The following is a 25,930-nucleotide window of genomic DNA, read 5'->3' on the forward strand; positions in this document are numbered from 1 at the left end:
AATAGTGTTGCAGTAAACACAGACACCATAACTGGTGTGGCGGTGATCATGGACACTATAAATGGTGTGGCGGTGATCAGGGACACTGCAACCAGTGTGGTAGTGATCAGGAACACTAATTGGTGCGGTGGTGATTAGGGACACTGACTGGTGACAGTGAGTTAAAAAGAAAAAAAATTATAATTTTAAACATTTTCTTTTTTTTTTGACATTTTTAACTTTTTAAAAAAAATATGTATTTTCATACTGTCAACCTAACAGTACATTCACCATAGTGCCACTACTTTTTTAGAAGGGTGATTAGGATTTTTTTTAACACTGTGATTGCTTTTACAGCAAGGATGGCTGTAAAAGCAATCATTTCTCACTCCCTTCAGTTGTATTCCTGCAGCCATTGGGAGATACTGTATGAGCTATGATTGGTCACAACTGGCACATGGTACAAGACTGCTGTAAATGGCAATATACCATGTGATCTCTGTGACCAGTTTCAGAGATCACAGTAGTAAACAATGATGCCAGGAAATTACATCTTGTTTACTACTGCATGTGATTGCTGATTGCCCAATCAGCGATCACATGTTATCAGAGCCACCCACAGCGGCCTAGTACAGCGATCTGTGTTCGGCTGTATACGGTGAACTCAGTGGGCACAGATCGTGCCCTGCGCTCACAGGCAGCAGCTCCGAGTGATATTCGGGTACATCCACCAGCAATGGCGCTACTCTCGATTGGCCGTTTATGTACATGGCTTAGATTATTTTCTCCCTGCCCCACTCTGTAGCTATGTAGTTACTCCCTCTCATCTTCTTCATTGTTAGTCCCTATTCACCACATGTTCATAATTCTGCTGGAGCTGGACACACTAAGATTTTTTGACCTATCTGATATTCATCTTTTATGATCTACACAAGTTTTTGGATGTCATTTGAATCGAGTCACTAACTACCAAGCTACTAGACTCTAAGCCCTTGTACACACGGCCGAAAATTCCGACCACAAAATCCGTTGGATTTTTTCCAACGGATTTTGTCCGAAACTGGTGTTGCATACACACGGTAGGACAAAGTTGTCGGAAAATCCGATCATTCGGAACGTGATGACGTTAATTCATTCCGACGGGACTACGTTCAGCCTAGTAGCTAATAGCTTTGTTCTCGTACTTTGATCTGAGCATGCGTGGCAAGCGATCGGAAAAAGTCAGCATTTTGTTGTCTGAAAATTTGAGATCCTTCTCTCAAATTTTTTCTGTCGGAATTACAGACGGAAAAAGTCCGATAGAGCCCACACACGATCGGATTTTCCGACAATATAATCCGATCGGACTGTTTCCATCGGAATTTCCGACCGTGTGTACAAGGGCTAAGACTTAAGCTATCTCCCCACAATTCAATCAGTTATAGAGATTATTATTTAAGTGTATAGATTACTGAAGCAGAGAGTAGAGCATTCAAAAATAAAGAAACCAAAATAGGGTTTAAACTTACTGTATCTGCTAAGATGCTTTGCAGGAATGCATAGCGCTGTGATTTTTGAAAGTACAGGGACAGTACATTTTTTTTTCTCTTTCGTATGCTTTTTATTACTTCTACAGACACTAGAGGTGTTAGAAATCAAATATAGCATGATAAGCTAACTGTTAGAATGCTTTAGACCCCTTTCACACTGGGGCGTTTTTCAGGCGTTTTTCAAGCGATGTAGCGTTAAAAAAAGCGCCTGTGAAGCACTTGAAAGAAGCCTCATCTGCAATCCCAATGTGAAAGCCCAAGTGCTTTAAGAGCCCTTTCGCAATGTCAGCGCCCAAAAAACGCTTGTAAAGCGCCGCTTAAACTAGCAGTGCTTTACCAGCGTTTTCGAGCGCTATTGGGACGCTTTTAACCCCTGCTAGTGGCCAAATAAAGGGTTAAAGGTGCCCACAAAACGCTGCTGCCAAAAGCGCTTTTCAGGCGCTTTTCAGGCGTTTTGCAGGTGCTACCCATTGATTTCAATGGGAGGGGGCGCTTTAGGAGCGATGTATTCACCGCTCCAAAAGCGCTCCAAAGAAGCTGCTTGCAGGACTTTTTTTGATGCCCTGCCAGCGCAAAGCCTCAGTGTGAAAGCACTCAAGCTTTTACATTGGGATTGCAGTTGCGGCTTCTTTCAGGTGCTTTACAGGTGCTTTTTTCTAAAGCTAAAGCGCCTTAAAAATGCCCCAGTGTGAAAGGGATCTCAGTGTGAAAGCACTCAGGCTTTTACATTGGGATTGCAGTTGCGGCTTCTTTCAAGTGCTTTACAGGCGCTTTTTTTAACGCTAAAGCGCCTGAACAACGCCTGAAAAACGCCCCAGTGTGAAAGGGGTCTTATTGTTCAAATAGTCTCACCAAGCTACAGCTACACTATATAATCAAAAGTTTATGCACCCTTTTCCCAATTACTGAGCTCAGGTGTTTCCAGTAAAAGGGTACGGTTAATGATACAGCATACAAAGACAGCTTTAGACAATTGTACACTTTCAACTTTGTGGTTTGGTGAATTTCCTTTTCTATTCCTCATTGTGCTTGGTGGAGGAATTCACATCACCTGCACAGAGCCCTGACCTCAGCCTTACTGAAAACCTTTTGGATCATTTGAAATGTTGTGAGCCAAATCGTCTTGTCCATCATAGCTAACTTCACAAATACTCTTGGCTGAATCTGCACAAATTACCATGGACACACGCCAAAATCTTGTGGAGAGTCCTCCCAGAGGAGTGGGGCTGCTATAACTGCAAAGGGTGGCCCAAATCCATATTAATGACCATCATATTGAAATAGAATTTCCAACAAGCCCATAAAGGTGTGATGGTCAGGTGTCCACATATTTTTGACCATATAGTATATTTTTGGTAAAAAAATTCATTGTAATTACTAAAGTATTCCAATGCGTAGATGTAATTTCTAAATATGTTGTTAACTAACTTTCCTGTGCTAAGTTTTCTCTTTCTTTATTACATAGAAAACAAGAAATATTTTGAGCTATTTAAACCCTAAAACTTTAGGAAACTTTGGCCTTTTGTTATCAAGTGTTATAAAAAATTCATGGCCAAGGGATGACCAAGGCAATCACGTTAAAGACAGTGGTGAGGTTCTAGAACATTTATTAAAATGGCCTGATGCTACCTACATGTTTAAACTTTATGGTAAGTCTTAAAAAATCTATTTTGTATCTAGTTTTTTAGTCAGAATTTCATAGTTACGAATTTTGTAAAGTCGACTAAAGACATTGTTCCATCCAGTTCAACCTGTGTATGTGTGTGTATGTTACTAACAATTTCCATATCCCTATGCATTATGTGTTTGTTTTTCTGAAATACAAATCTAAAAGTTTTTATCTACACTCCCTGAGGACACCACTAACTGTGGAAAGGAGTTCCACGCCTTTAATGCACTAACAGTAATGAACCCTGCATGAAGTTTATTATTGAACCACTTTTTGTCCAGCGTCATGGTGTTGCCTTGTGTCCTCTTTGGACACCTTAGAATAAATAGTTTTCTTTTTCCCCAGTGATAGTTGCCATTTAAAGATATGTGTATTGTGATCACATCCCCTCTTCAGAGCTTCTACTCCAGGGAGAATAAGTAACATTTTTGTAGTAATTTTCTCTATCAGCCACATGTTACCTATTTTTATTAAATGCAGCTGTCCCTCAAATGAGAAGGGAGAACATAGGGTGTATTTGGTATTTGGAGGGGCCATGTCATTCTTCTGATGGCCTCTAAACTGTGCAGTCAAAAGAGATCGAAACGGAACAACAAGCAGCACCATCTGGCTGTAATAAGTCATTTAAAACAACTTTAATCAAAAGATTGGCAACTCCCATTAAGGAGAGCTTTTATACCGCATGTCAACAATGAGTCCTGCTGCAATAGTTGGTGATGGTCCCACTGTGTGCTGTGTCCATATGTTGGTGGGCAGCTTTGGTTGAGCTGATGGATTCCAGTGCTCCTGGCCTTGCACAATTCCCCATAGAGACACTCTACTGACAGCTAGAGCATGGTACTGGAAGTTGAGACAGGAGGGCGTGGCACACTTTTGGAGCATGCATGCTTCTTCATCAGGCCTTGTTGCAGTCATGTTGCTGTTGGTATTTATGGGCAGCAGTACTGGTGGAGAACACCTCCCAGCAGGCCAGCACCACCTCACACCCAAAGATGATGGAAAAGACTCAAGAAAGGCTCACCAACAAGCAGTGCCATCTGGCTGTAATAAGTCAGTTGAAACAACTTTAATCAAAAGATTGGCAACTCCCATTAAGCAGAGCGTTTATACTGCATGTCAACAATGAGTCCTGCTGCAATAGTTGGTAATGGTCCCACTGTGTGCTGTGTCCATATGTTGGTGGGCAGCTTTGGTTGAGCTGATGGATTCCAGTGCTCCTGGGCTTACACAATTCCCCATAGAGACACTCTACTGACAGCTAGAGCATGGTACTGGAAGTTGAGGCAGGGGGGTGTGGCGCACGTTCGGAGCATGCATGCTCCTTCATCCTGGCCTTGTGGCAGTCATGTTGCTGTTGGTATTTATGGGCAGCGGTACTGGTGGACAACACCGCCCAGCAGGCCAGCACCACCTCACACCCAAAGATGATGCAAAAGATTCAAGAAAGGCTCACCACACTATGGGCACACATTGACATCATGTATACATACAATAAAAATACAGTACTTAATTATCAGCATGTAGAATGTGTGAGACCTTAAGGGTCCTGTGTAAAAAAAAAAAGTAAAAAAGGTAGAATTAAAATCAAAGAACAATAATATTAAAAACATATTATATAGGTCTAATCCCTAATGTCATATGGAAAGCTATAGGTATATGTATAACACCACGGGAGGTGAATATGGGGATAAAAGGTTCGAAACAGGTATAGTCACTGTTGATGAAAACAAATAGAATGTACAGCATATATGAGATCACAGAGTTTATATATGAAATAGTAAGTGATATCACTGCAAATCTGGGAAAATGAGGAGTATATGTTGGATAATGGAACACAATAAAAAAAACATATCCTACTGAAATTATGGGCTAAGGATGGAAAGATAGGAATTCAAATATATAAATATACACTGCTGAAAAAAATTAAAGGAACACTTTTTAATCGGAGTATAGCGTCAAGTCAATTAAACTCCTGGGATATTGATCTGGCCAGTTAAGTAGAAGTGGGGGTTGTTAGTTTCAGCTGCTTTGGTGTTAATGACATAAGCAATTGCAATAAATGGGCAACAATGAGACAACCTCCAAAACAAGAATAATTTTACAGGTGGAGGCTTTGACGGACCCCATACTGTTGAGGAGTATGTCATCCTATATTAGCTTTATTTTCCCGGTACAAGCACAATCCAAGATCCCTCAGAGCACCCAGTCACTAGCCGTAACTTAATGTAGGTGGATAACAGCATAAGACTTTATTTAAAGCACAGACACAAATATATATTTCTGGAGACAATTCCCCTCTACTTGTTGGCATAGAGACACAGGGTGGGATAAACTTTACATCCAATCACATCAGGCACAGATGCATTTGAATTTATCAACACATCTATAAACAAAATCTGGGCATGCAGCCAACTTTGTAAGACCCCTTTCACACTGAGGCGTGTTTCAGGCGCTTTTGGGCTAAAAATAACACCTGTAAAGCTCCTGAAAAACGGCTCCCCTGCAGTCTCAGTGTGAATGCACTTGGGCGATGTGCTGGCAGGACGTTAAAAAAACTCCTGCAAGCAGCATCTTTGGAGCGGTGAAGGTTTGGATCAATGAATGGGCAGCTCCGCCGAACTGCTGGCAAAGCGCCACTGCAGTGGCGCTTTACAGGTAGTTTTAACCTTTTTTTGTCCACTAGCAGGGGTTAAACTAGCAGTGCCCCTCTAGTGGCTGAAAACCTCCTCAAAAACTATGGTAAAGCACTGCTAAAAATAGCGGCGCTTTACCGCTGACACCCCAGTGTGAAAGCAGCCTTGGTGGTACAGAAACATTAAGAAGAATTTGGGTAGTAAGAGCTTGGTCTTTTTAGGCACAACAAAACAGAGTATATAGAAAAATATCAATTGTATTTATAATAAGTAAATACAAAGAAAACATTGATTAAAATCCACAATCGATATATCAACCAAGAGATAAGTTATTGCAACTATATATAACCTTGATAAAACTACATGGAATTTAAAGAAAGATAGGAGCATTCCATAGTAACAGTAGATCCCAAAGTTTGGTTATGAAACGGTAAAGCGATGTGTACTTGATTGTGCTCTACATGTTATGCGCCATGCGCTTCTTCAGGAGAATTTATGGTGACTATTAGATGAGGAAAAGAAAAAACATAAATACAATTTACACAATAGGCAGAAAGGGGCTAACCATACAACTATGGGGGGGTACATAACATGATGACAGTGTTGTAACAAAGTATAGACAGGAAAAGTCTCTCTATTGATTAGGATAGGCCATTTGTGCCCATAATAGAAGCAAATACCACGTTCGAAAAAATCAGGTCCTTTTGATTATCTTAATAGTAAAGATATTAAGGGCGGAGGGGGGAGGGAGGCGGGAAGTGAAGAGAAATGACGGGGAGGAAAAGGAGGGTGGGTGAAAGATGGAGGGGGAAAAGAGGGGAGGGGGGAGAGGGGGAAGGGAAGTTAAAAAAGGAGGCAGTAATGACATAGATAATAGCCCAGATGAAATATGCAAGAGATACTCACTATGTAGTGGAGAACATAAACTTGCAGCTAAAAACAGACTAAACACAGGGCAGCTGTAGAGGAGCCAAGTAGTCCCTGTGTCTCGCAGGACACCCTTAGGTAGTTTCAATGTCAATTGGCAGACTCCAAGACTTCTACAGGTAGACAGCCATGCAGAAAAGCATGTGCAGTCTTCTATGACAACAGTCTTAGAACAGTTCCTAACACAAATTGTAACAAACTCCTTTACGTTTATACAATCACTTCTTGTAGATTCTCAGCCCACTGAGCTCCTAGTCTCTCTCACTAGACTTGCTGATTCACTGCCACTGAATCTCGTGAGCTCTTCTAATCTTCTTACTTTAGTATCTTCCTCAAGTGTCATCCCCACTTCCTTGCTGGGTCCCTTTCTTGGCACTCCAGAAACTCCTTAAGCATCACCCTACTGGCTGGGTCGCTGGCTTGGCACCTGCTGAAGTTTCTGGTTGGTGAGAATACTGCTCCGATACATGCTTCAGCTACTCACTGTGGTCCCTGGTAACAAGGTGGATGGTCCCGCAGTGGTAACAGCTTCCCCTCTACCTCCAACCACAACAGGTTCTCTGTCCGGCAGAACCATCACTTCTGGTTGGACTACAAGCCGCAATCCCAACCCTACACTGCTCCTTTGCTTCTGGATAGGCCCTCAGGCAGCCTAGTAGCCAGTTGTGCCTGGGATAAGCCCAAACTCCGGCCTAGCAGCCCAGACAACACAACACATGTTCACCCAGACAGCTATCCAGGTGGCCCAGAATATCAATCACCTGACTCCACCCAAATATATAGGTTTTCCCTGTAGGCTAAGGGGTCCTAGAAAAACCCTGCCCATTGGCTGAGACACCCCATATACTCCCAATCTGTCCTTGCATCACCCTTGTCTTCTCTAATGTCACCAGGTACCCGGCCACCCAGGGACAGAAGAGAGAACTACAGCAATTCCAGACTTAGGGTGAAATCAATTGATCCCTAACAATTGGCCAAGGGAACTATACCTGGCAGGTAAATTTAGGAGCAACCCTGCCTAGACTTCAGGGTGATACATACACATAAGATGGGCCTGGGGAGTTGAACCATGAGTTTATTCTCCCTTCTAAGATAAGCTGCCCCCCCCCCCCCCCGCCCAAAGAGACCACTGCCATTTTTTTTCCCTTCTTATCTTTTCTGACTGTTTCTCACTAGTTTTGCATTTGGCTAGGGTCAGTGTCACTACTGGTACCATGAGGCAATTCCTGGACCCTATAGAGATTGCACAGGTAGTCCAACTCCTCCAGGGTGACACATCATTACAGGTATGAGCCATTGCCAGAAGGTTTGCTGTGTCTCCCAGTACAGTCTCAAATAACATGGAGGTGATTCCAGGAGACAGACAGTTACTCTAGGAGAGCTGGACAGGACCATAGAAGGTCCTTAAAGCGGAGGTCCACCCTTAAATGGAGCTTCCACTCATTGGAACCCTCCCCCCCATCCGGCGCCACAATTGGCACCTTTCAGGGGGGAGGGGGGTGCAGATACCTGTACAGTACAGGTATCTGCACCCACTTCCGGTGTAAATTCTGCAGAATCTACGCCCCTTTCCGAAGGTCCCCCGCTGCCTGCTGGGAAACACACGGATCCCAGAGACAGCGGGGACCATCCTTATTGCGCAGCGCGACTCGCGCATGCGCAGTAGGGAACTGGGAAATTAAGCCGCAAGGCTCCACTTCCTGATTCCCATACCCAAGATGGCGGCAGCAGCACCCGAGAGACGATCGAGAGATCGGCTTCGGGTGCCAACATCGCGGGCGCGCTGGGCGGGTAAGTGTCATTATTTTAAAAGTCAGCAGCTGCAGTATTTGTAGCTGCTGTTTTTTTTTTTTAAAACGGCGGACTCCCGCTTTAACTCATCAGCAGGACTGGTATCTGCTCCTTTATGCAAGGAGGAACAGGATGAGCACTGCCAGAGACCTACAAAATTACATCCAGCAGGTCACTGGTGTGAATGTGTCTGACCAAACAATCAGAAACAGACTTCATGAGAGTGTCCTAAGGGCCCGAGCTTTCTAGTGGGCCCTGGAGCTCAATTGGCATTTGCATTGAACACCAGGATTGTTAGATCCACCACTGTTGCCCTGTGCTTTTCACAGATGAGAGCAGGTTCACCCTGAGCACATGTGACAGATGTAAAAGGGTCTGAAGAAGAAATGGAGAACTGTATGCTGCCTGTAACATTGTTCAGCATGACTTGTTTGGTGCTGGGTCAATGATGGTCTGGAAAGGCATACTCATGGAGGGACGCACAGACCTCTACAGGCTAGACAATGGCACCCTGACTGCTATTAGGTATTGGGATGAAATCCGTGGACCCATTGTCGAAACCATTGTCAGACCCTATGCTGGTGCAGTGGGTCCAGGGTTCCTCCAACAATGCCCGGCCTCTTGTGGCGAGCGTATGCAGCCAGTTTCTGGAAAATGAAGGAATTAATACCATTGAATGGCCCTACACTTTCCTAACCTAATCCAATAGAACACCTCTGGGACATTATGTTTCAGTCCATCCGACGTCACCAGGTTGCACCTCAGTCTGTTCGAGAGCTCAGTGATGCCCTGGTCCAGATCTGGGAGGAAATACCCAAGGACACCAGCCGTCATCTCATTAGGATCCTGCCCCAGCATTGTCAGATGTTCATACAAGCACGTGGGGGGCATGCAAACTACTGAGTACCATTTTGAGTTGCAGCAATTTCAGCAAAATGTACTAGCCTGCTGCATAATTTTTGTCACTTTGATTTTCGGGGGTGTCTTTGTGCAAAGTGCCAAGTGCTAAGTGATAGAATGGTATAATCCAGTTGTCATGGTTATGCAATAGAGTTCGTCTGCTTACCTGTCTCCATGTGTTCATTTCTAGAGACCAGCCGGCCCTCACCTGACTGCTTTTATATCCATCCTCTGGCATGGCTCCACCCTAGCTCCTATCAGAGATCTCTATATTAACCTGTGCACTGCAGGCCAGCCCTGCTGATCAACCTTTGTGTGTTAGCTTCCTGTTAGCTGCCGTGTGCTCTGCTGTTATTCCGTTACCGACTTTGGCGTGTCCTTGACAATCCCTGTTTGCCTGTGATCCTGACCTTTTGGCGTGTCTCTGACTATTCCTGTCTGCTTGTGGCCCCGACCTTGGCTTTGTCCCTGACCATCCCTATCCTCCTGTTGCCTACTGTGGGTGTGAGCTGGGGGACCCTGGGGGTCGCGACCTGGAGCCAGTTGCAGCCAAGTCCATCCTCACCACTCGAGGCTCTGGTGAACACCTGCTGGCTCTTAGACTCCGTGCCCCAGGGAATCTTACGCTCTAACCCCGGGGGGATCCATCTTGGTGTTCTGGCGGCCCTGCCTTCCTATCACCTTGATCCCCGTCCGCAGCAGTCAGCTGTAGGATCCACAACCTTGCGGTGCACTCCTAATCCCTACGGTGTGCATCTGTCACCTGGCCTCAAGGTGACCTGACAGTTTGATCAGCCATGGATCCGGCTGATGTGCCGCTTCCTGCAGTCGATCCTTTGCAGGGCATATTTCGGAGACTTGAAACCCAGGAATCTAATCAGACTCAGGTGATGCGATTCCTTCAAGATCTGGCTTCCCACTTCGAGCAGCTACAGGCTTCCTTGGGGACCCCGAACCTGCAGCCTCAAGTACAGTCTGCAACTGCACCTATCGCACCAGTCGCATCCATGCATTCATTTTTACTGCCAGCTCCGTCCCATTTCTCTGGGGACTCCAAGGCCTGCAGGGGCTTCCTCAGCCAATGCACCATTCATTTTGAGCTCCAGCCTCAAAACTTTCTGTCTGATTGGGCAAAGGTAGCCTATATAATTTCCCTCCTCTCCGGTGAAGCTTTAGCCTGGGCTGCTCCCCTGTGGGAGAAAGATGATCCAGTGGTTTCCAGCCTGCCCAACTTCTTGAAGCTCTTTCACAATATCTTCGAGGAGCCAGCTCGGGTTTCTTCTGCGGCTAGTGCCCTTTTACGCCTTCGCCAAGAATCTTGTTCAGTGGGACAATATGCACTTCAGTTCCATATCCTCACAGCGGAATTGAGCTGGAACAATGAGGCCCTGGTCGCAACCTTTTTACATGGCCTCTCTGACCGAGTGAAGGACGAATTAGCAGGAAGAGCTATCCCCGCCGGTCTGGACAATGTAATTTCCTTATGCAATCAGATTGACATTTGTTTCCAGGAGAGGTCCTTAGAAAAAAGATGCCAGCACCCCCTAGGTCCTAGTCAGCCTGAGCTTTTTTCCCATCGCCCTGTGAAGCATCCTCTGTCTGCTGAGGAACCCATGCAGCTGGGCCGGACCAGACTAACCCCCGAAGAACGTGATAGACGCAGAACTCTGGGCTTGTGTCTTTATTGTGGGGGCAATGGTCAGTTTCGTGACTCTTGCTCGCTTCGTCCGGAAAACGCTCGGGTAATACATTTGGAAGGTGGAGTATTGGACCCAGAAACATCACCTCCTCGTCTTCTTCTTCCGGTGTTCCTCCATGTAGGCACTTCTTCCCAATCGGTCCTAGCATATCTGGACTCCGGAGCTTCCGGCAATTTTATGGACTGGGGAACTGCTTCTTCTATGAAGCTTACCCTTTCTCCCCTCACTACGCCACTGGTAGTCTCGGCAATTGATGGCACTGTGCTCCCAGGGGGTCCTATCCGTTTCCAGACGCTACCTATTAGGATGTCGGTAGGGATACTCCACCAGGAGTGGATCTCCTTCCTCATCCTTCTCAAGGCCTCTACCCCCATTGTATTGGGCCTTCTTTGGCTACAGCTCCACTCACCACATGTGGACTGGGTCTCTGGGCAGATCCTGGCTTGGGGTCCTTCGTGTTTCTCATCCTGTCTTCTCAAGGTGAGCCCCAAGGGGAAACTTCCCATTGCTACCACATCCATATCGTCTGATTTTCCCGCGGCATACAGCGATTTCCGGGATGTGTTCTGTAAGAAGTCTGCTGAGGTGCTTCCTCCCCATAGATCCTTTGACTGTGCTATTGACCTTGTCCCTGGAGCAACCCTGCCCAGGGGTCGTACCTACCCTCTGTCCATTCCAGAGACCCAGGCCATGTCTGAGTATGTCGCCGAGAATCTGGAGAGAGGTTTCATCCAGAAATCCTCATCGCCTGCAGGAGCAGGGTTCTTTTTCGTTGCCAAAAATGATGGTACCCTCAGACCCTGCATCGACTATAGAGGTTTAAACGCAGTGACTATTAAAAACTGATACCCCTTACCTCTAATATCTGAGCTATTCGACAGGTTGAAGGGGGCTTCAATTTTCACTAAGTTGGATCTCAGAGGTGCATACAATCTCATTCGAATACGGGAAGGTGACGAATGGAAGACTGCGTTTAATACTAGGGATGGGCATTACGAAAACCTGGTTATGCCTTTTGGTTTGTGTAATGCTCCAGCTGTGTTCCAAAACTTCATCAATGAAATATTCAGGGACCTACTGTACCAGTTTGTTGTCATCTATCTGGATGATATTCTCATCTTTTCCAAAAATCTGCCTGCTCACAGAAACCATGTACGCACCGTACTTCAGCGCCTTAGAGAGAACAATCTCTATGCCAAGATGGAGAAATGTTCCTTTGAATGTTCCAAGGTTCTGTTTCTGGGATGTTTTCTTTCTAGTGCAGGTGTTCGCATGGATCCCGGAAAGGTCTCAGCCATTACCAACTGGCCTCTTCCCGCTAGACTCAAGGCCACACAGCACTTTCTTGGCTTCACAAATTATTATAGGCAGTTCATAAGGAATTACTCTTCCATTGCCGCGCCTATTATCGCTTTGACCAAGAAGGGTGCGAATGCCAAAGACTGGCCTCCCGAGGCTGTCTCTGCGTTTCACGATCTGAAGCAGGCCTTTGTCTCTGGACCTCTCTTGAGGAGACCAAATCCTGAGGACCCATTTTTTATTGAAGTAGACGCTTCTTCGATGGGGGTGGGAGCTGTGGTTCTTCAGAACTTTGAGAAGAAACGTCAACCATGTGCGTTCTTCTCCAAAAAAAATTCTCAGGCAGAGAGAAATTATGCCATTGGTGATCGGGAACTTCTCGCAATTAAATTGGCGTTGGAGGAGTGGCGTCATCTCTTGGAAGGTGCCCCTCACTCCATAACGATCTTTACTGATCATAAGAATCTACAGTACCTACAGAATACTAAACATCTGAACCTCAGACATGCCAGGTGGAGTCTCTTCTTTTCCCGTTTTAAATACACGATTACGTACAAACCTGGTTCCTGCAACGATCGAGCTGATGCGCTCTCTAGGTCATTTGACACTTTGGACGAAGAGTCCAACCCTGATCCTGAGCCGATCATTCCTACCTCATGCATTGTTGCCCATTCTACCACCCTGGAATCGAAAATTCCTCCTGGTAAGTACACTTTCCCGCTCTGCTCGCCTTGCTCTCTCTTGTGCCTTCAGTCTAGGACCTTTTCATGTGTTCTTGAAAAGGATCCCAACTGCACTCGAGCCCAGGCCCAAGGTCACTACCCCCCCAGACTGGAGAGCTCCCTCTAAGGCCCCAACAGCCTCAGCACTCTCTCCCTCCAGCTCTTCCACCCAACAACTCCTCTCCAGCTGGGCTGACCCTGGGTATTTGAGGAGGCCTGCCCCCTGCCAATCCAAGTTGGGGATTGGTTAGGGCTCCCCAGAACACCCCAGGTGGCTCTACCTCCCCTCCAGCCTCTCTTACCAGAAAGCACTAGAACCTTCTGGAAAGAAGTAGGAGGTCCTAGTGATGTCACCTGTGAGTCACCCAGCACTACTCTAAGCCACTCCCAACACAGAATGAAAACAAACAGGGCTAGCAACCAGCCAGGCCTACTTACATGTACCTAACCTCTCTAGCACACTACTAGTGGGTGCTACATGTATGTTAAAGAACGATATTGATGTCCAACACCTCATTGAGCTCTCTTGGGGACCATGGTATCCAGAGTATAAATCCATTCAAAAGCGATGAAGCCAATAGGTCACAGAGATTCCAAGTCCTGTTGCTATACCTGCACAGCGGCTGGGAAACCTTCCAACAAAAACACAAGACACAAGTATGCATGCACTTTTTAAATTTTAATTTCAGTGTGTTTGCATTAGAAAAGAAAAACATTAATTCTGCTTTAAATTAGCTAAATTCATTCTAGGTACACCAAAACAAATGGCATTCAGTCTTGCAGTTAATTTTCCTTAGACAACAGTCACAGCTTGAGTTGAAAAGTCTGTCTTCTGCCAGCGTGCTGCAGAAAAGGACTCTAATTCCTGGCATGGAAGCAGTGGTCTCTCTGCAGAGGTTTAACACATGCCCTGTTAAGTCAGACCTATATAGCTCTGCAATCAGCAAAAATCTTGGGGAAAATCTATAATGGGAACATAGCTGGCAACAGAGGTTCTAAACCAGGGGTGTGAAACTCAATTTCATCTCAGGCCACATCAGTAGTATAGTTGTATCTGGGGTGTGCCTATATACAGAGTGCTGGGGTCAGGGGTGCATCTGTTTACAGAGTGCAGGGTTCAGGGGTGCGCCTATGTACAGAGTGCAGGATTCAGAAGTGCACCTATGTACAGAGTGCAGGGTTCAGGGGTGCGCCCATGTATAAATTGCAGGGTTCAAGGTGTGCTACATACAGAGCGCAGGGTTCAGGGGTGCGCTATGTGCAGGGTTCAGGGGTGCGCTATGTGCAGAGTGCAGGGTTCAGGGGTCTACAGAGTTCAAGGTTTAGGGGTGCACTATGCATGGTGTTCAACCCCACTCTCCCAAAGTTTCCTTGCATCTCTCTCCTACATGGCCTTGCTCTAATACCTCCCTATGTAGGCGGCTCTGCCTTGCCTTGTAGGGAGATCATTCTCTCTCAGATGTTGGAGGTGGCGTAATGGATTTCCTGCCATGGACTGGCTGCAGAACTGGGTGCAAAGGCCACATGACAAGGCCTGGTGGGCCACATTTTGCCTGTGGGCTTTGTGTTTGATATGTGCTCTAAACTTTCCCCACTTTAATTTATTCATAACAGCACATTGACTACAGAGTTTATATAATGTCCATCATTCTGGATTCACCTGCTACTATACAAAATCAACCAGTAATTAACATATAACAATATATTTGACTTCTACAGAGTACAGTGATATACAAGAAGGTAAACTGGGTTATGTTCCATCTTAATACTTTTTTCTTTTTCCTTTATTTTATTGAATATAATTAAAACAATATACCTATTCTGCAGAGTGATAAATACTAACATTAGCAATACACCCATAAAATTATTAGATAACGTACATCTTGTCCTAAATTGGAGCATCATATTACAACAGTAAACTAGAACCCAACTCTCAACTGATGGTTAGAGACAACTGAAGAATAGATTCATGATTATACCATTTGCTTATATATTTTTTCATTTCAGGAACAGATATCAGGGTCATATCACAGTTTGGAGAGGATATCCAGGAACTGGTGGTACTTTCAGAATCTGTGTTCCTTGGGGCTGTAACAAATGTCATGAATGGAGAAGTGCTGTTTCAACACATAGAAAGTATTCTACAGCACAGGGAGCAGTTTGTAGCCATCTGTCAACTGAGTAAGTCCTCTAATGTGAGCTAAAATAATCTTTATGTCTTGACTAGACTAGCTAAAGCTGTGTATTTATAACTGGCCTCTGTTGATTGTTCATTTTTTTTTTCAGAAAGAGCAGACGTACCCTCACTGCGTGAAATCAATAAAGTTTTGGATCAGAGGAAAGCTGAACTAGACATGTTACAAAAAGAACGTGATGTTGTGGATAGTCTTCTTAAAATGTTCCAGAGAATTGATCAATACATAAAAGGTATTGAATCTAGATTGTTTGGTTTTTACACCACTTAAGCCTTTCACTGCCAGAGCTGCTTTTGCATTTTTTGCACATGTTTAATCAATGATTGTATGCCTAAAGATTATATAAAACCCCCCAAACTTTTAATATTTTCTTAAAGCAGACACCCTGGAGAATAACATGGTGGCAGTTTCAAATTTGATGTCCCATGATATTAGTGCAACAGTTTATCAAGCCCAAAATTTCTGTGAAAATACACAGTTACACAGTTGGTAAGGTGAAAGACACCCATTCATTCAGTTCAACCTGTGTATGTGTGTGCATGTGTTTATGCCACTACCATTTCTCATACCCCTGTATATTGCATTCGCTAGGACAGGGATCCTCAAACTATGGCCCTCCAGCTGTTGCGAAACTACACACCCCATGAGGCATTGTAAAACTCTGACATTCACAGACATGACTAGGCATGGGAATTGTAGTTTCTGAATAACTGGAGGGCCATAGTTTGAAGACCCATGCGCTAGGATGTCCATCCAAAAGTTTTTTCAATTTATCTACACTCCCCAATGACACCAACTAACTGTGGAAGGGAGTTCCATATTCTTACCACTCTAATGCCCTGTACACACGGTCGGACATTCCGACGACAAAATCCGTCAGATTTTTTCTGACGGATTTTGGCCCAAACTTGTCTTGCATACACACGGTCGCACAAAGTTGTTGGAAAATTTGATCCTTCAGAACGAGGTGATGTGCAGCACGTATGACAAGACTATAAAGAGGCCAGTAGCCATAGCTTTCGTCTCGTAATTTATTCTGAGCATGCGTGGCACTTTGTCCGTCGGAATTGTCTACACATGATCGGAATTTAAACGATTGGATTTTGTTGTCAGAAAATGTTAGATCCAGCTCTCAAACTTTGTGTGTCGGAAATTCAGACGGAAAAAGTCAGATGGAGCCCACACACAATTGGATTTCCCATTTTCCGTTGGAAAGTCCGACCGTTTGTTTTGAGCATTACAGTACAGAATCTCCTGCGCAGTGTGAGGTTAAACAATTTCTTGTCCAACTTCATTGAGTCACCACGTATCTTCTTAAGTGACCTGAGACCGAACAGTTTACAATTACGCTAGAATCACCATTTAGATATTTGTATTTTGCAACCATATCTCCTCTCAAGCTTCACTTTTTCGGAGATAAGTTTAATGTTTGTAGCTATTCCTCCTGACTAAGGTCCTCCACCCCTTTAATAGCTTTGTTTCCTATCTCTGGACTCTCTCCAGTTCCAGCGCCTCCTTTCTGAGGACTGGTGACCTCAGTAGGACAGCATACTCAAGGTGTGGCCGAATCAGAGTTTTCTAAAAGTGGAACCAGAGTTTTGTACACTTTAATACATGTTATTTGAGTGCACAAAAACACAATATATTACCATAATTTTGGTAAAATACTGTATATTTATAAAAAATATTTACATGGTAAAGGATGATTTAAAAATATCTATACATAAGCTCAATTACCGGTACGCAAGTATTATAAAGAAAGGTTAAAGAGCCCAATAAGAAGTCAAATGATATCATAATTAGATAAACATTCATGGTTTTATTTTTATTGCTAACGTTCATTTTTTTTTTTTTTTTTTTAGTAAACATTGTGAAAATAAAGGAAAAGCATTCAGAAGAGCTAGGACCACAGAAGCTAAGCAATATTTTACCTGTCGAGATATTTGATACACCTAAAGATTTTACAGAGCTTGAAAGATCATATTACAATCTCTGTCCTCGTTTAATGATTATTGCTAAAGAACTGCATACATTCAGGAACAGCCATATTTCCATCACATGTTGGGAAAGACGAGCTCAAGCACTTGCAGAAAACTCCCATAAAGAATCCTCTGAAGAAAGTGAAGCTGAGGTTGATGATGACAGTGAAGATAATGACAATGATGTTGAATTTACATCAGAAGAAATTATGGATAAACTGTTCACTCCATGCTTGGAGGAATGTAGAACTATTTATGGTGACCTTAAATCTGGAGAAGTAACCTTTGAAGTTGTGGACACATTTTTATCAGATTTTAAAAACAACTACAAAAAAATGGAAAATGAGTTTAAAATCTTGTGTCGTTTGGGGGCTGCTGATTATGGTAGATGGATCTCTAAATGTGTGAAACAGATTGAGCAATATCACCAGCTTGATGTAGCCTTTCGATCTGCAAAAGTCATATTTGATGTAAAAACATTGTTCAAACTCAGTGGAGATTTCAAGACCTTGGAGACCCTGCTGCAATTTGTAAGTAAGATTGTAGAATCATAACTGTTCCTATGCCATAAATGTGACCTTTTACTGATATGAATGAAAGTATTGTAAGCACTGATTCATATAATTATTTTTATGTTCAGATCAGACAAGATGGGGCACACTGGGGCTCTTCTAAATGCTTTTCTCCTGACAGATGTTTTTTTACAAAAACGTGTAGGTGTATTTATGGGTGTCAAGTGCTTGGCCGTTTATCTCATTGCCCAGAATATTAAATTAATCTGGCCATTGAAATAAAATAAAAAAATGCTTAAGTGCTAAATGCACCCAGCGCTTACATACATTTAGACACGTTTTTGCCACATTTGGCATTTTATTTTTTGTGCCAAAATGCTCCACTCCTGAATGCACAAGTGATGATTTTTTATTTTTTTTTCTGATACTAAACTCTTCTAAATGCTTATTTGTGCATAGACACTGTAACAGAAATGCTTCCCACACTCCGCTTGAGTGCTTCTGTCATATACCACTTCCTCCAATCTGAATATAGATATTAAATATTATAGCCGCATATGACAACCATGAACTAGGCAGGACTTGTTTGGCTGCAAAGCTGGAACTGTTTACTGGTACAAAAATACAGTCTTTTATACACTTGAGAAGCCGGTTCCCCCCTTCAGATCATATTACCCTACCAATGCAAACTGTAACCAGAAACATCAATTTTCTCTTCTCTGAGCTTTCTTCTCTCTGACCACCCGTTGGTACGCTTGTCGTAACTGCAGATGGATCTTATTGGTGGTGCCCCATCTGCATCCAGGACAGCAAACAACAGTCTTCTTACTAAATCCGTATTCATCCCCAACAGTATGGAATTCCGCCTACCTCCAGTGGGTCTGGGACACACAACAGCCAGTGTGTCAAAGGTCTCTTCTTTTCCTACAGCCGCAGGCCCAAAAGAGATTTGAATGGGAATGTAACCATCGTAAGGACATTGGGTGGTCCCAATCCCCCAGATCTCGAACTCCTCCAACTTATGGATGGGGATATGACTTAAGTGTTTGTTATAAAAGTCTCGATACAACAGTGTAACTTACGCTCCTGTATCCAGTAAAGCCTTAATGTAGACTCATTCTATTCTTTTTTTTATTTTCAGCACTCTGGTCGCTAATTCTGCGCAGTGTGTTGGAGTTCCCGTGAATGGTATCCCCTGAGCGGGCTCTCTCGCAAACATTCTGAAGAGACCCAGCCGGGGTTCTATAAACTGGTGAAGCACTGACTTTCTGCACTCGGTTCCCTGACCCCGGTGTCGGGTTACTTGTCCATCTGTTCATCTTCCTGAGGTTTCGGGACTCTCTCTTCCTTTTTTTGTCTTTTACTACTCTCCCTTCATTTCTCTTGGAGATCTGCTTTTCAGCGGGGTTCTCAGCTGGCTCCTTCACTGAGACCCCCTGGAGTTTTCCACTGGTTCTTCCTTCAACAATGTCTTCAACATTCCTTCTTTGGGCAGTGAGCCCTGAGATGCCCAAGATCCCCACACTGATAGCACTTACGAACACCCATCCGTTCTTCTGGAATCTTGGTTTGTGCCTCCATCACACGGAGCAGCGCTTTTTGCTGTAGGGCTTTAGCTTGGATTCCATCCTCAGCCAGCTTGGCCCAGGTTGGTTTTGACAAGGATTCTACCACAGGAGTCGGATGGGGTTCTCCCCACTCATACTTTTCTTCACTGTCATCTTCCATACCTTCCACTGATATTGACTGAGCAGTGACCCTCTCACTCCTCTGTGGGGTGCCCGTGACCAGCCGGGCTTCTTTACCTTTTTCTTCCAAGATGGCCTCTTATTCTCTCACTAGCCCCATCAGTTCCGGATAGGAAGGAACTTCACTTTTAAGAGTAACTGAAGAGCAATAGAATGGTTCGGTCTAGCCCCTCGTAAATTCCATTCTAATCTGACTCTGTCTGCCTCTTGAGGGTCAATGCCCTTCTTTAAAATGATTTGATGCAGTATCTGGTCTATACGGACAATGTAGGCCGACAACTTCTCTCCCTTCTTCTGATGAGTATGTTCAAACCAATACATCAGGTCAGATAGTTTTTCTACCCTCCTGTACACAGCATAAAGGGCTTTGATATAATCTCTGGCATCACAGTCTGGTTTTCCTCTCCTAAAACTTCTGATGACATCAGCTGCTGGGCTTAGCAATCTTTGACTAATCCGCCTTCTCCCTAAATGTCTCGGGACATTCCAATCCTCTAAGGCTTGCTTTGCTTGATCCATCCAGCTCTCAAAATCCTCCTCTTCCTCAGGCCTTGGTATTCACCCTGAGAATATCGGCAGCTTCCGATACCTCTCGTTCGTGGATGCCTGGTGGCTTTGTATCAGACTGTCCACCAAACGGCTCATGTTCAAATAAAAGGAAGCTGACGGCTTCCTAGGCTCCAAGTTCTCTCCTATTCTTGGGCACACAGAGTTTGGGCTGCCCCTCATTGAGCTCCTTGCCAACGGATTCCCTGGCTTTTCTTCTGATTCTTGTACCGGAAGCACCCGCCCATTCAAGCCTTCTGCTAAGCTCACCATCCCTTTTTGAACTCTGTTGGGGTGGCTCCTTTCCACTCTAAGAGGACATAGGTAAAGTCTTCCTGCACATCCTGCTTTAAATCTAGCAGATAACAGCCTTGCTCTGGCACTGCTCTCCTCATCAGTTGCTGCACCTCTCTATCAAACCACTGGTCTCCTGGCAGTCTCAGAATGGGGGTTTTCTGGGACGCACCCCCAAATTCTCGACTCCATCGAGTGGCCGTGGCTGGGTCCATGACTTCCTCTACTCTTGACCCCTCTCCTGACCTATTCGAGCATTCCAGTTGGGAAATCTCTGTGGGACCTCCATGTAGCGCACTACTCCCTTGGGGGCTGCTGAATTGTTCATTTTCCCACTGGCTATCCCGGACATTCAGGGCTACCGTTACCTCTGACACTTAGAGTTCCATGCTTACAATAAGACAAACTCACTGTATTGTAAGTAGATGTTAGAAGACGTTTACTGAAAGGTATTGAGTATAAACACAAGGATAAGGATGAATACAACCCTGAAGCAAACAAATATAAATGATTATAACTCAATGGTTACCTGGATTGCCCCTGCAGGCGTGTCTCCAAGTGGGACTAATGCTCAGGTGATTCAGTCTCAGCACTGGGTACCTTCCCACTTCCAATACGCCGTGCAGACACTAAAAGATCTGTAATGTCACACACACAGTATTTAAACAAGATGATAGACAATATAATCACTCAATACTTCCCCCTACAGTTTATGGCAAGTAAAAATAACACTGCAATGCCTTACAGTAACAGATAAAGTCTCTTGTCTTCTTTTCTTCAGCTAGCCATTTATACTGCAGTATTTATAATCAGCAGGATTTCCAACCAGTAAAGTTGTCTAAAACAGTATGAAACAGTAACTTCAATTGTGCAAAGTATTTGTGAACTCCTTCCCTGGGAATGTACTTCCAGTGGCAATTACTTGGTAATGAAATCAGGCTTGAGGCCTATGTACATGTAACTCTATTGAACTGAACTGTTCCGTGGGACTATGTGATCAGTCTTAGCCCTTGTACACACGGTCGGAGAATCCGTCGGAATGACTGTGGGTGGTATGCATCGGACTGTTTCCGTCGGAATATCCGTCGGACCCAATTTTCCAACTTGTTGGAAATATTTTCCAACAAACTGGTCCAATCGGACATACTCCGATCATGTGTAGAGAATTTTGATCGGCCACGCATGCTCAGATCAAATTCCTACATCAAAGCTATTGGCTACTAGCGTGAACGTAGTCCCGTCGTAACGAAATAACGTCATCACGTTCTGAACAATCGGATTTTCCGACTACTTGGTCCGACCGTGTGTATGCAACAGTTTCGGACACAATCCGTCGGACAAAATCCGTCTGACAAAATCCAACGGATTTGTTTGGCAGAATGTCCGACCGTGTGTGAAGTGTGGTACAAAACCTCTGGGCAACAGCTCTCTCACCACACCAGGTCCAGACAGATGGATCCCTCTGCTCCATTGGTTGCCAGTCCTGCCACAGTCAGCTCTGTCACACTGCACCACTCTGTACAATGACCGGGACCTCCGTCTGGCTCCGTGAGATGTCTCTGGATCCCCCCCGATCCGACCACACTGCTTCTCCAGCAGGCTGTAGTGTAGACTGTCTCCGGTGGCTTCAAATGTTGCCCTGCACTGAGCAGGCTGCAGCTCTCTGGAACACCTCCTCACAAATCCTTGTAGGCAGGCCACACGTCCAGAAGAGAAAGAAGATGGCCACGCAGTGCCTTTTATTACCTACCCAGCATGCAGTTCAGCCACTCAGTGTTCATGGGTAAGATGAGTGGGCATTATGGGTAGGTGAGTCCTTTTCTCAAGAAAAAACGAAAACAAAAAGTTCCTTCTTGTTAGGCTTTCCCAATGCTCTTGAAATGAGAAATAAACAAAGTCCATTTCATGTTTATACCACTAGAGGGAGCCAAATACCAATTTATAGCATTGTCCATAGATTAACATTACATGACAAAAATTCCAGCGCTACATAAGAATAAAAACAAGTAATATACTCACAAATGCATGGCATATATGCATATCATGACAAGTGAGAATCATTGCCTTCAGGTCTTCTATATCTTGTAGGAAGACAAGGCAATGTCAATACTGGCTGATGCGTTTCAAGGGAGTACCCTCTTTATCAGAGCCAAAATAGTGAACATAAACATGGGGACAAGGTGCCATGTTGAGGGCATGTGCTCACTGCCCCCCCCCCCCCCCAATTCCTGACCTGCCGGGCTGCATGCTCAGATAAGGGTCTGGTATGGATTGGGGGGGGGAATCCCACTGCATTTTTTTTATTTATTTTGTTGTTCCCCTAAAATCCATACCAGACCTGAAGGGCCTGGTATTGATAGGGGGAGGGGGAACCCACACAGTTTTTTTCTGAATTTTTCACTGCCAGAATTCTATTGTTTACATTTCACCTGTCAGCGGGCTTCCCCCTGATGAGTAATCAGTTGTTAAGGACACGCCAGCCGGCCCGCTCCTTAATAACCAGCTATTCTTCACACAGAATTAGAATCGGTCGATTATTCTTCCACTGATCCGAATTTGATTCGTTCAGAAAATTTGGAATTTGTTAGAAAATTAATACACAAAAAAAAATTAAATGAATTTCAACTAAATTAGTTATAATTTCAGATACATCTGAATCTCTGAATAACCACAAATTTGTATTTGGACCGAAACAAATTGCACGTGTCTATAGTAAAGTGACCGTGTAAAAAAGCCCAGAAGAACCCATGCGGGTAGACTTCTCATTTGACCCAGTGCTTGCCGCCCAAAGATGGAGGACTTGATTGGAAAACATGGAGGACATGGTGGAAAAAACAAAACGTTGTACCCCTGTAGGCCCCACTTGTCTGTCTACATGCATTATCAGGGATTGTTGGGAGGTATAGTTTATCTCTTGGTACAGTAGTATCTCTTATGCCGCGTACACACAATCAGACTATCCAGCGAACTTAGTCTGGCAGACAAACCGCCGTAAAGTCCGTTGGACTTTCCAAATGAGTGGACCTGCACACACACAACCGGACTTTTGGCGGGAGTCCGCTGTACTTTTGAAATGAACGGACTTGGGTGGGGGTCCCCCCCAAGGTCCATATAAGACCCTTATCCGAGCACGCAACCCGGGCAGTCAGGAAAGGGGGTGGGGACGAGCGAGCGCCCCCTCCTGAGCCGTACCAGGCCGTGTGCCCTCAACATGGGGGGTGCTTTGGGGAAGGGGCGGCTGTGCGGCCCCCACCCCAAAACACCTTGTTCCCATGTTAATGAGGACAAGGGCCTCTTCCCGACAACCCTGGCCGTTGGTTGTCGGGGTTTGCCGGTAGGGGGCTTATCGGAATCCGGAAAGGGACCCCAGATACTGGCCCCCACCCTATGTGAATGAGTATGGGGTACTATGTACCCCTACCCATTCACCTGGTGAAAAAAAATCTAAAAAAAAACCACAAGGTTTTAAAATAATTTATTGCACAGCTCCGGAGGTCTTCTTCCATCTTGGGGGGTCTTCTTGCCGGACTCCTCCACTATCTTCTGCTCTTTTGCTAGCTCTTTTACTAGCGGAGGAGCCTGGCTTTCTTCTTAGTCACCATCCGGGGGTCTTCTTCCGACTTCAGGGGTCTTGTCTCCCTCTTCGGTTCTTCTTGCTGGGCCTCCGCTTTCTTCCTATAGCTCTTTTACTAGCGGTGGCCCGGTCTTCTGTCGCCGCCGCTTCTTCTTCCGACTTCGGGGGTCTTGTCCTCCTCTTGGGTTCTTCTTGCCGGGCCTTCACTTTCTTCTTCCAGCTCTGTTACTAGCGGTGGCCCGGTCTTCTGTCGCCGCCTTCTCTTCTTCTTCCTTGAGATGTTGACTCGACGCTGTCTCTGGCCGCAATGACAGGGACGTGTTGCGCGGTGACTTATATAGGGACAATGGGCGGGGTCACCGGGTGATGTCCCCGCCCATTATGATGTCACAGTCCCAGCATCCTCTGGGACTGTGACATCATAATGGGCGGGGACATCACCTGGTGACCCCGTCCAGCATCCTCTGGGACTGTGACATCATAATGGGCGGGGACATCACCCGGTGACTCCGCCCATTGTCCCTATATAAGTCGCCGCACACCGTGTCCCTGTCATTGCGGCCAGAGAGAGCGTCGAGTCAAGGTCTCAAGAAAGAAGAACAAGAAGAAGAGAAGGCGGCGGCGGCAGCGGCTGGAAGAAGGAGCGGAGGCCCGGCAAGAAGAACCGAAGAGGGGGACAAGACCCCCGAAGTTGGAAGAAGAGGCGGCGGCGACAGAAGACCCTGCCACCGCTAGTAAAAGAGCTAAAGGAAGAAGGCGGAGGCCCGGCAAGAAGAACCATAGAGGGGGGCAAGACCCCCAAAGAGGGGAGCAAGACCCCCGGGCGGTGACGAAGAAGAAAGCCGGGCTCCTCCTCTGCTAGTAAAAGAGCTAGCAGAAGATAGAGGACTAGTCCGGCAGGAAGACCCCCCAAGATGGAAGAAGACCCCCAGAGCTGTGCAATAAATTATTTTGAAACCTTGTGTTGTGTTTTATTTACATTTTTTTTCACCAGGTGAATGGGTAGGGGTACATTGTACCCCAATACTCATTCACATAGGGTGAGGGGGCCATATCTGGGGGCCCCCTTATTAAAGGGGGCTCCCAGATTCCAATGAGCCCCTCGCCCGCAGACCGACAACCAATGGCCAGGGTTGTCGGGAAGAGGCCCTTGTCCTCATCAACATGGGGACAAGGTGCTTTGGGGTGGGGGGCCGCACGGCCCCCCTTCCCCAAAGCACCCCCCCATGTTGAGGGCACGCGGCCTGGTACGGCTCAGGAAGGGGGGCGGGGCGCTCGCTTTCACCCCCTCTCCTTACTGGCCGGGTTGCGTGCTCGGATAAGGGTCTTATATGGACCTTGGGGGGGACCCCCACGCCATTTTATCTGCGTAGGGCTACCCTTTTAAGTCCATACCAGGTGACGGGGCCAGCAACATGTCAAACATTGACCTCCTGCGCTAGTCCCGTCTACCTGGAGCTGCGTTCAAAATGAACTGACTTTTCTCCGTGTGCAGGAAAGTCCGTTCATTTCAAAAGTCCGGCGGACTAGCACACAGACGGCCAGATTGTCCGGCGGACTCATAGTTCGGCGGACAATTTTTGAGTCAAAACTACTTTCTAAGTCCCCCAGACTTTTCCCCCATACACGGACGGATTGTCCGGTGGACCAGAGTCCACCGGAAAATCCACCCGTGTGTGGGGAAAAAGTCTGATCGTGTTTACGCCTCATTAGAGACAAACTCATACGGATTTACCTACACCTTACTGATTATCCAGCTGTATTAATTTAGAGGCAGCATATGTATATTTCCATGTGTCCGATGTCCAGTGGTATATTGTTTATAGTCAGAAATCAGGAAATATTTCACAACTTTTTTGCTCTGTTGAATATAAAAAAGGTTGAACTACTAAAGGCAAATGGACTGTGCACTTTGCAAGTGCAGTTGCACTCT

At 45.4% G+C, this 25,930-nt stretch overlaps 1 protein-coding gene across 6 annotated transcripts in view; it reads left to right on the forward strand.

Annotated features, from left to right (window-relative positions):
* The window catches only part of LOC143964536 (E3 ubiquitin-protein ligase RNF213-like), a 955,032-nt gene that overhangs the window by 386,043 nt on the left and 543,059 nt on the right, over positions 1–25,930 (forward strand). For all 6 annotated transcript variants that reach the window (XM_077474321.1, XM_077474324.1, XM_077474323.1 and 3 more), the window contains exons 18-21: positions 2,974–3,157; positions 15,157–15,330; positions 15,436–15,576; positions 17,207–17,853. In XM_077474321.1, the coding sequence (XP_077330447.1) occupies positions 2,974–3,157; positions 15,157–15,330; positions 15,436–15,576; positions 17,207–17,853 (1,146 nt within the window). The remainder of the gene's footprint in view (positions 1–2,973; positions 3,158–15,156; positions 15,331–15,435; positions 15,577–17,206; positions 17,854–25,930) is intronic.

The sequence above is a fragment of the Lithobates pipiens genome, unplaced genomic scaffold (genome assembly GCF_037356315.1).
Source record: "Lithobates pipiens isolate NorthernLeopardFrog02 unplaced genomic scaffold, aLitPip1_a1.2 Scaffold_8, whole genome shotgun sequence".
NCBI classification, from domain to species: domain Eukaryota; kingdom Metazoa; phylum Chordata; class Amphibia; order Anura; family Ranidae; genus Lithobates; species Lithobates pipiens.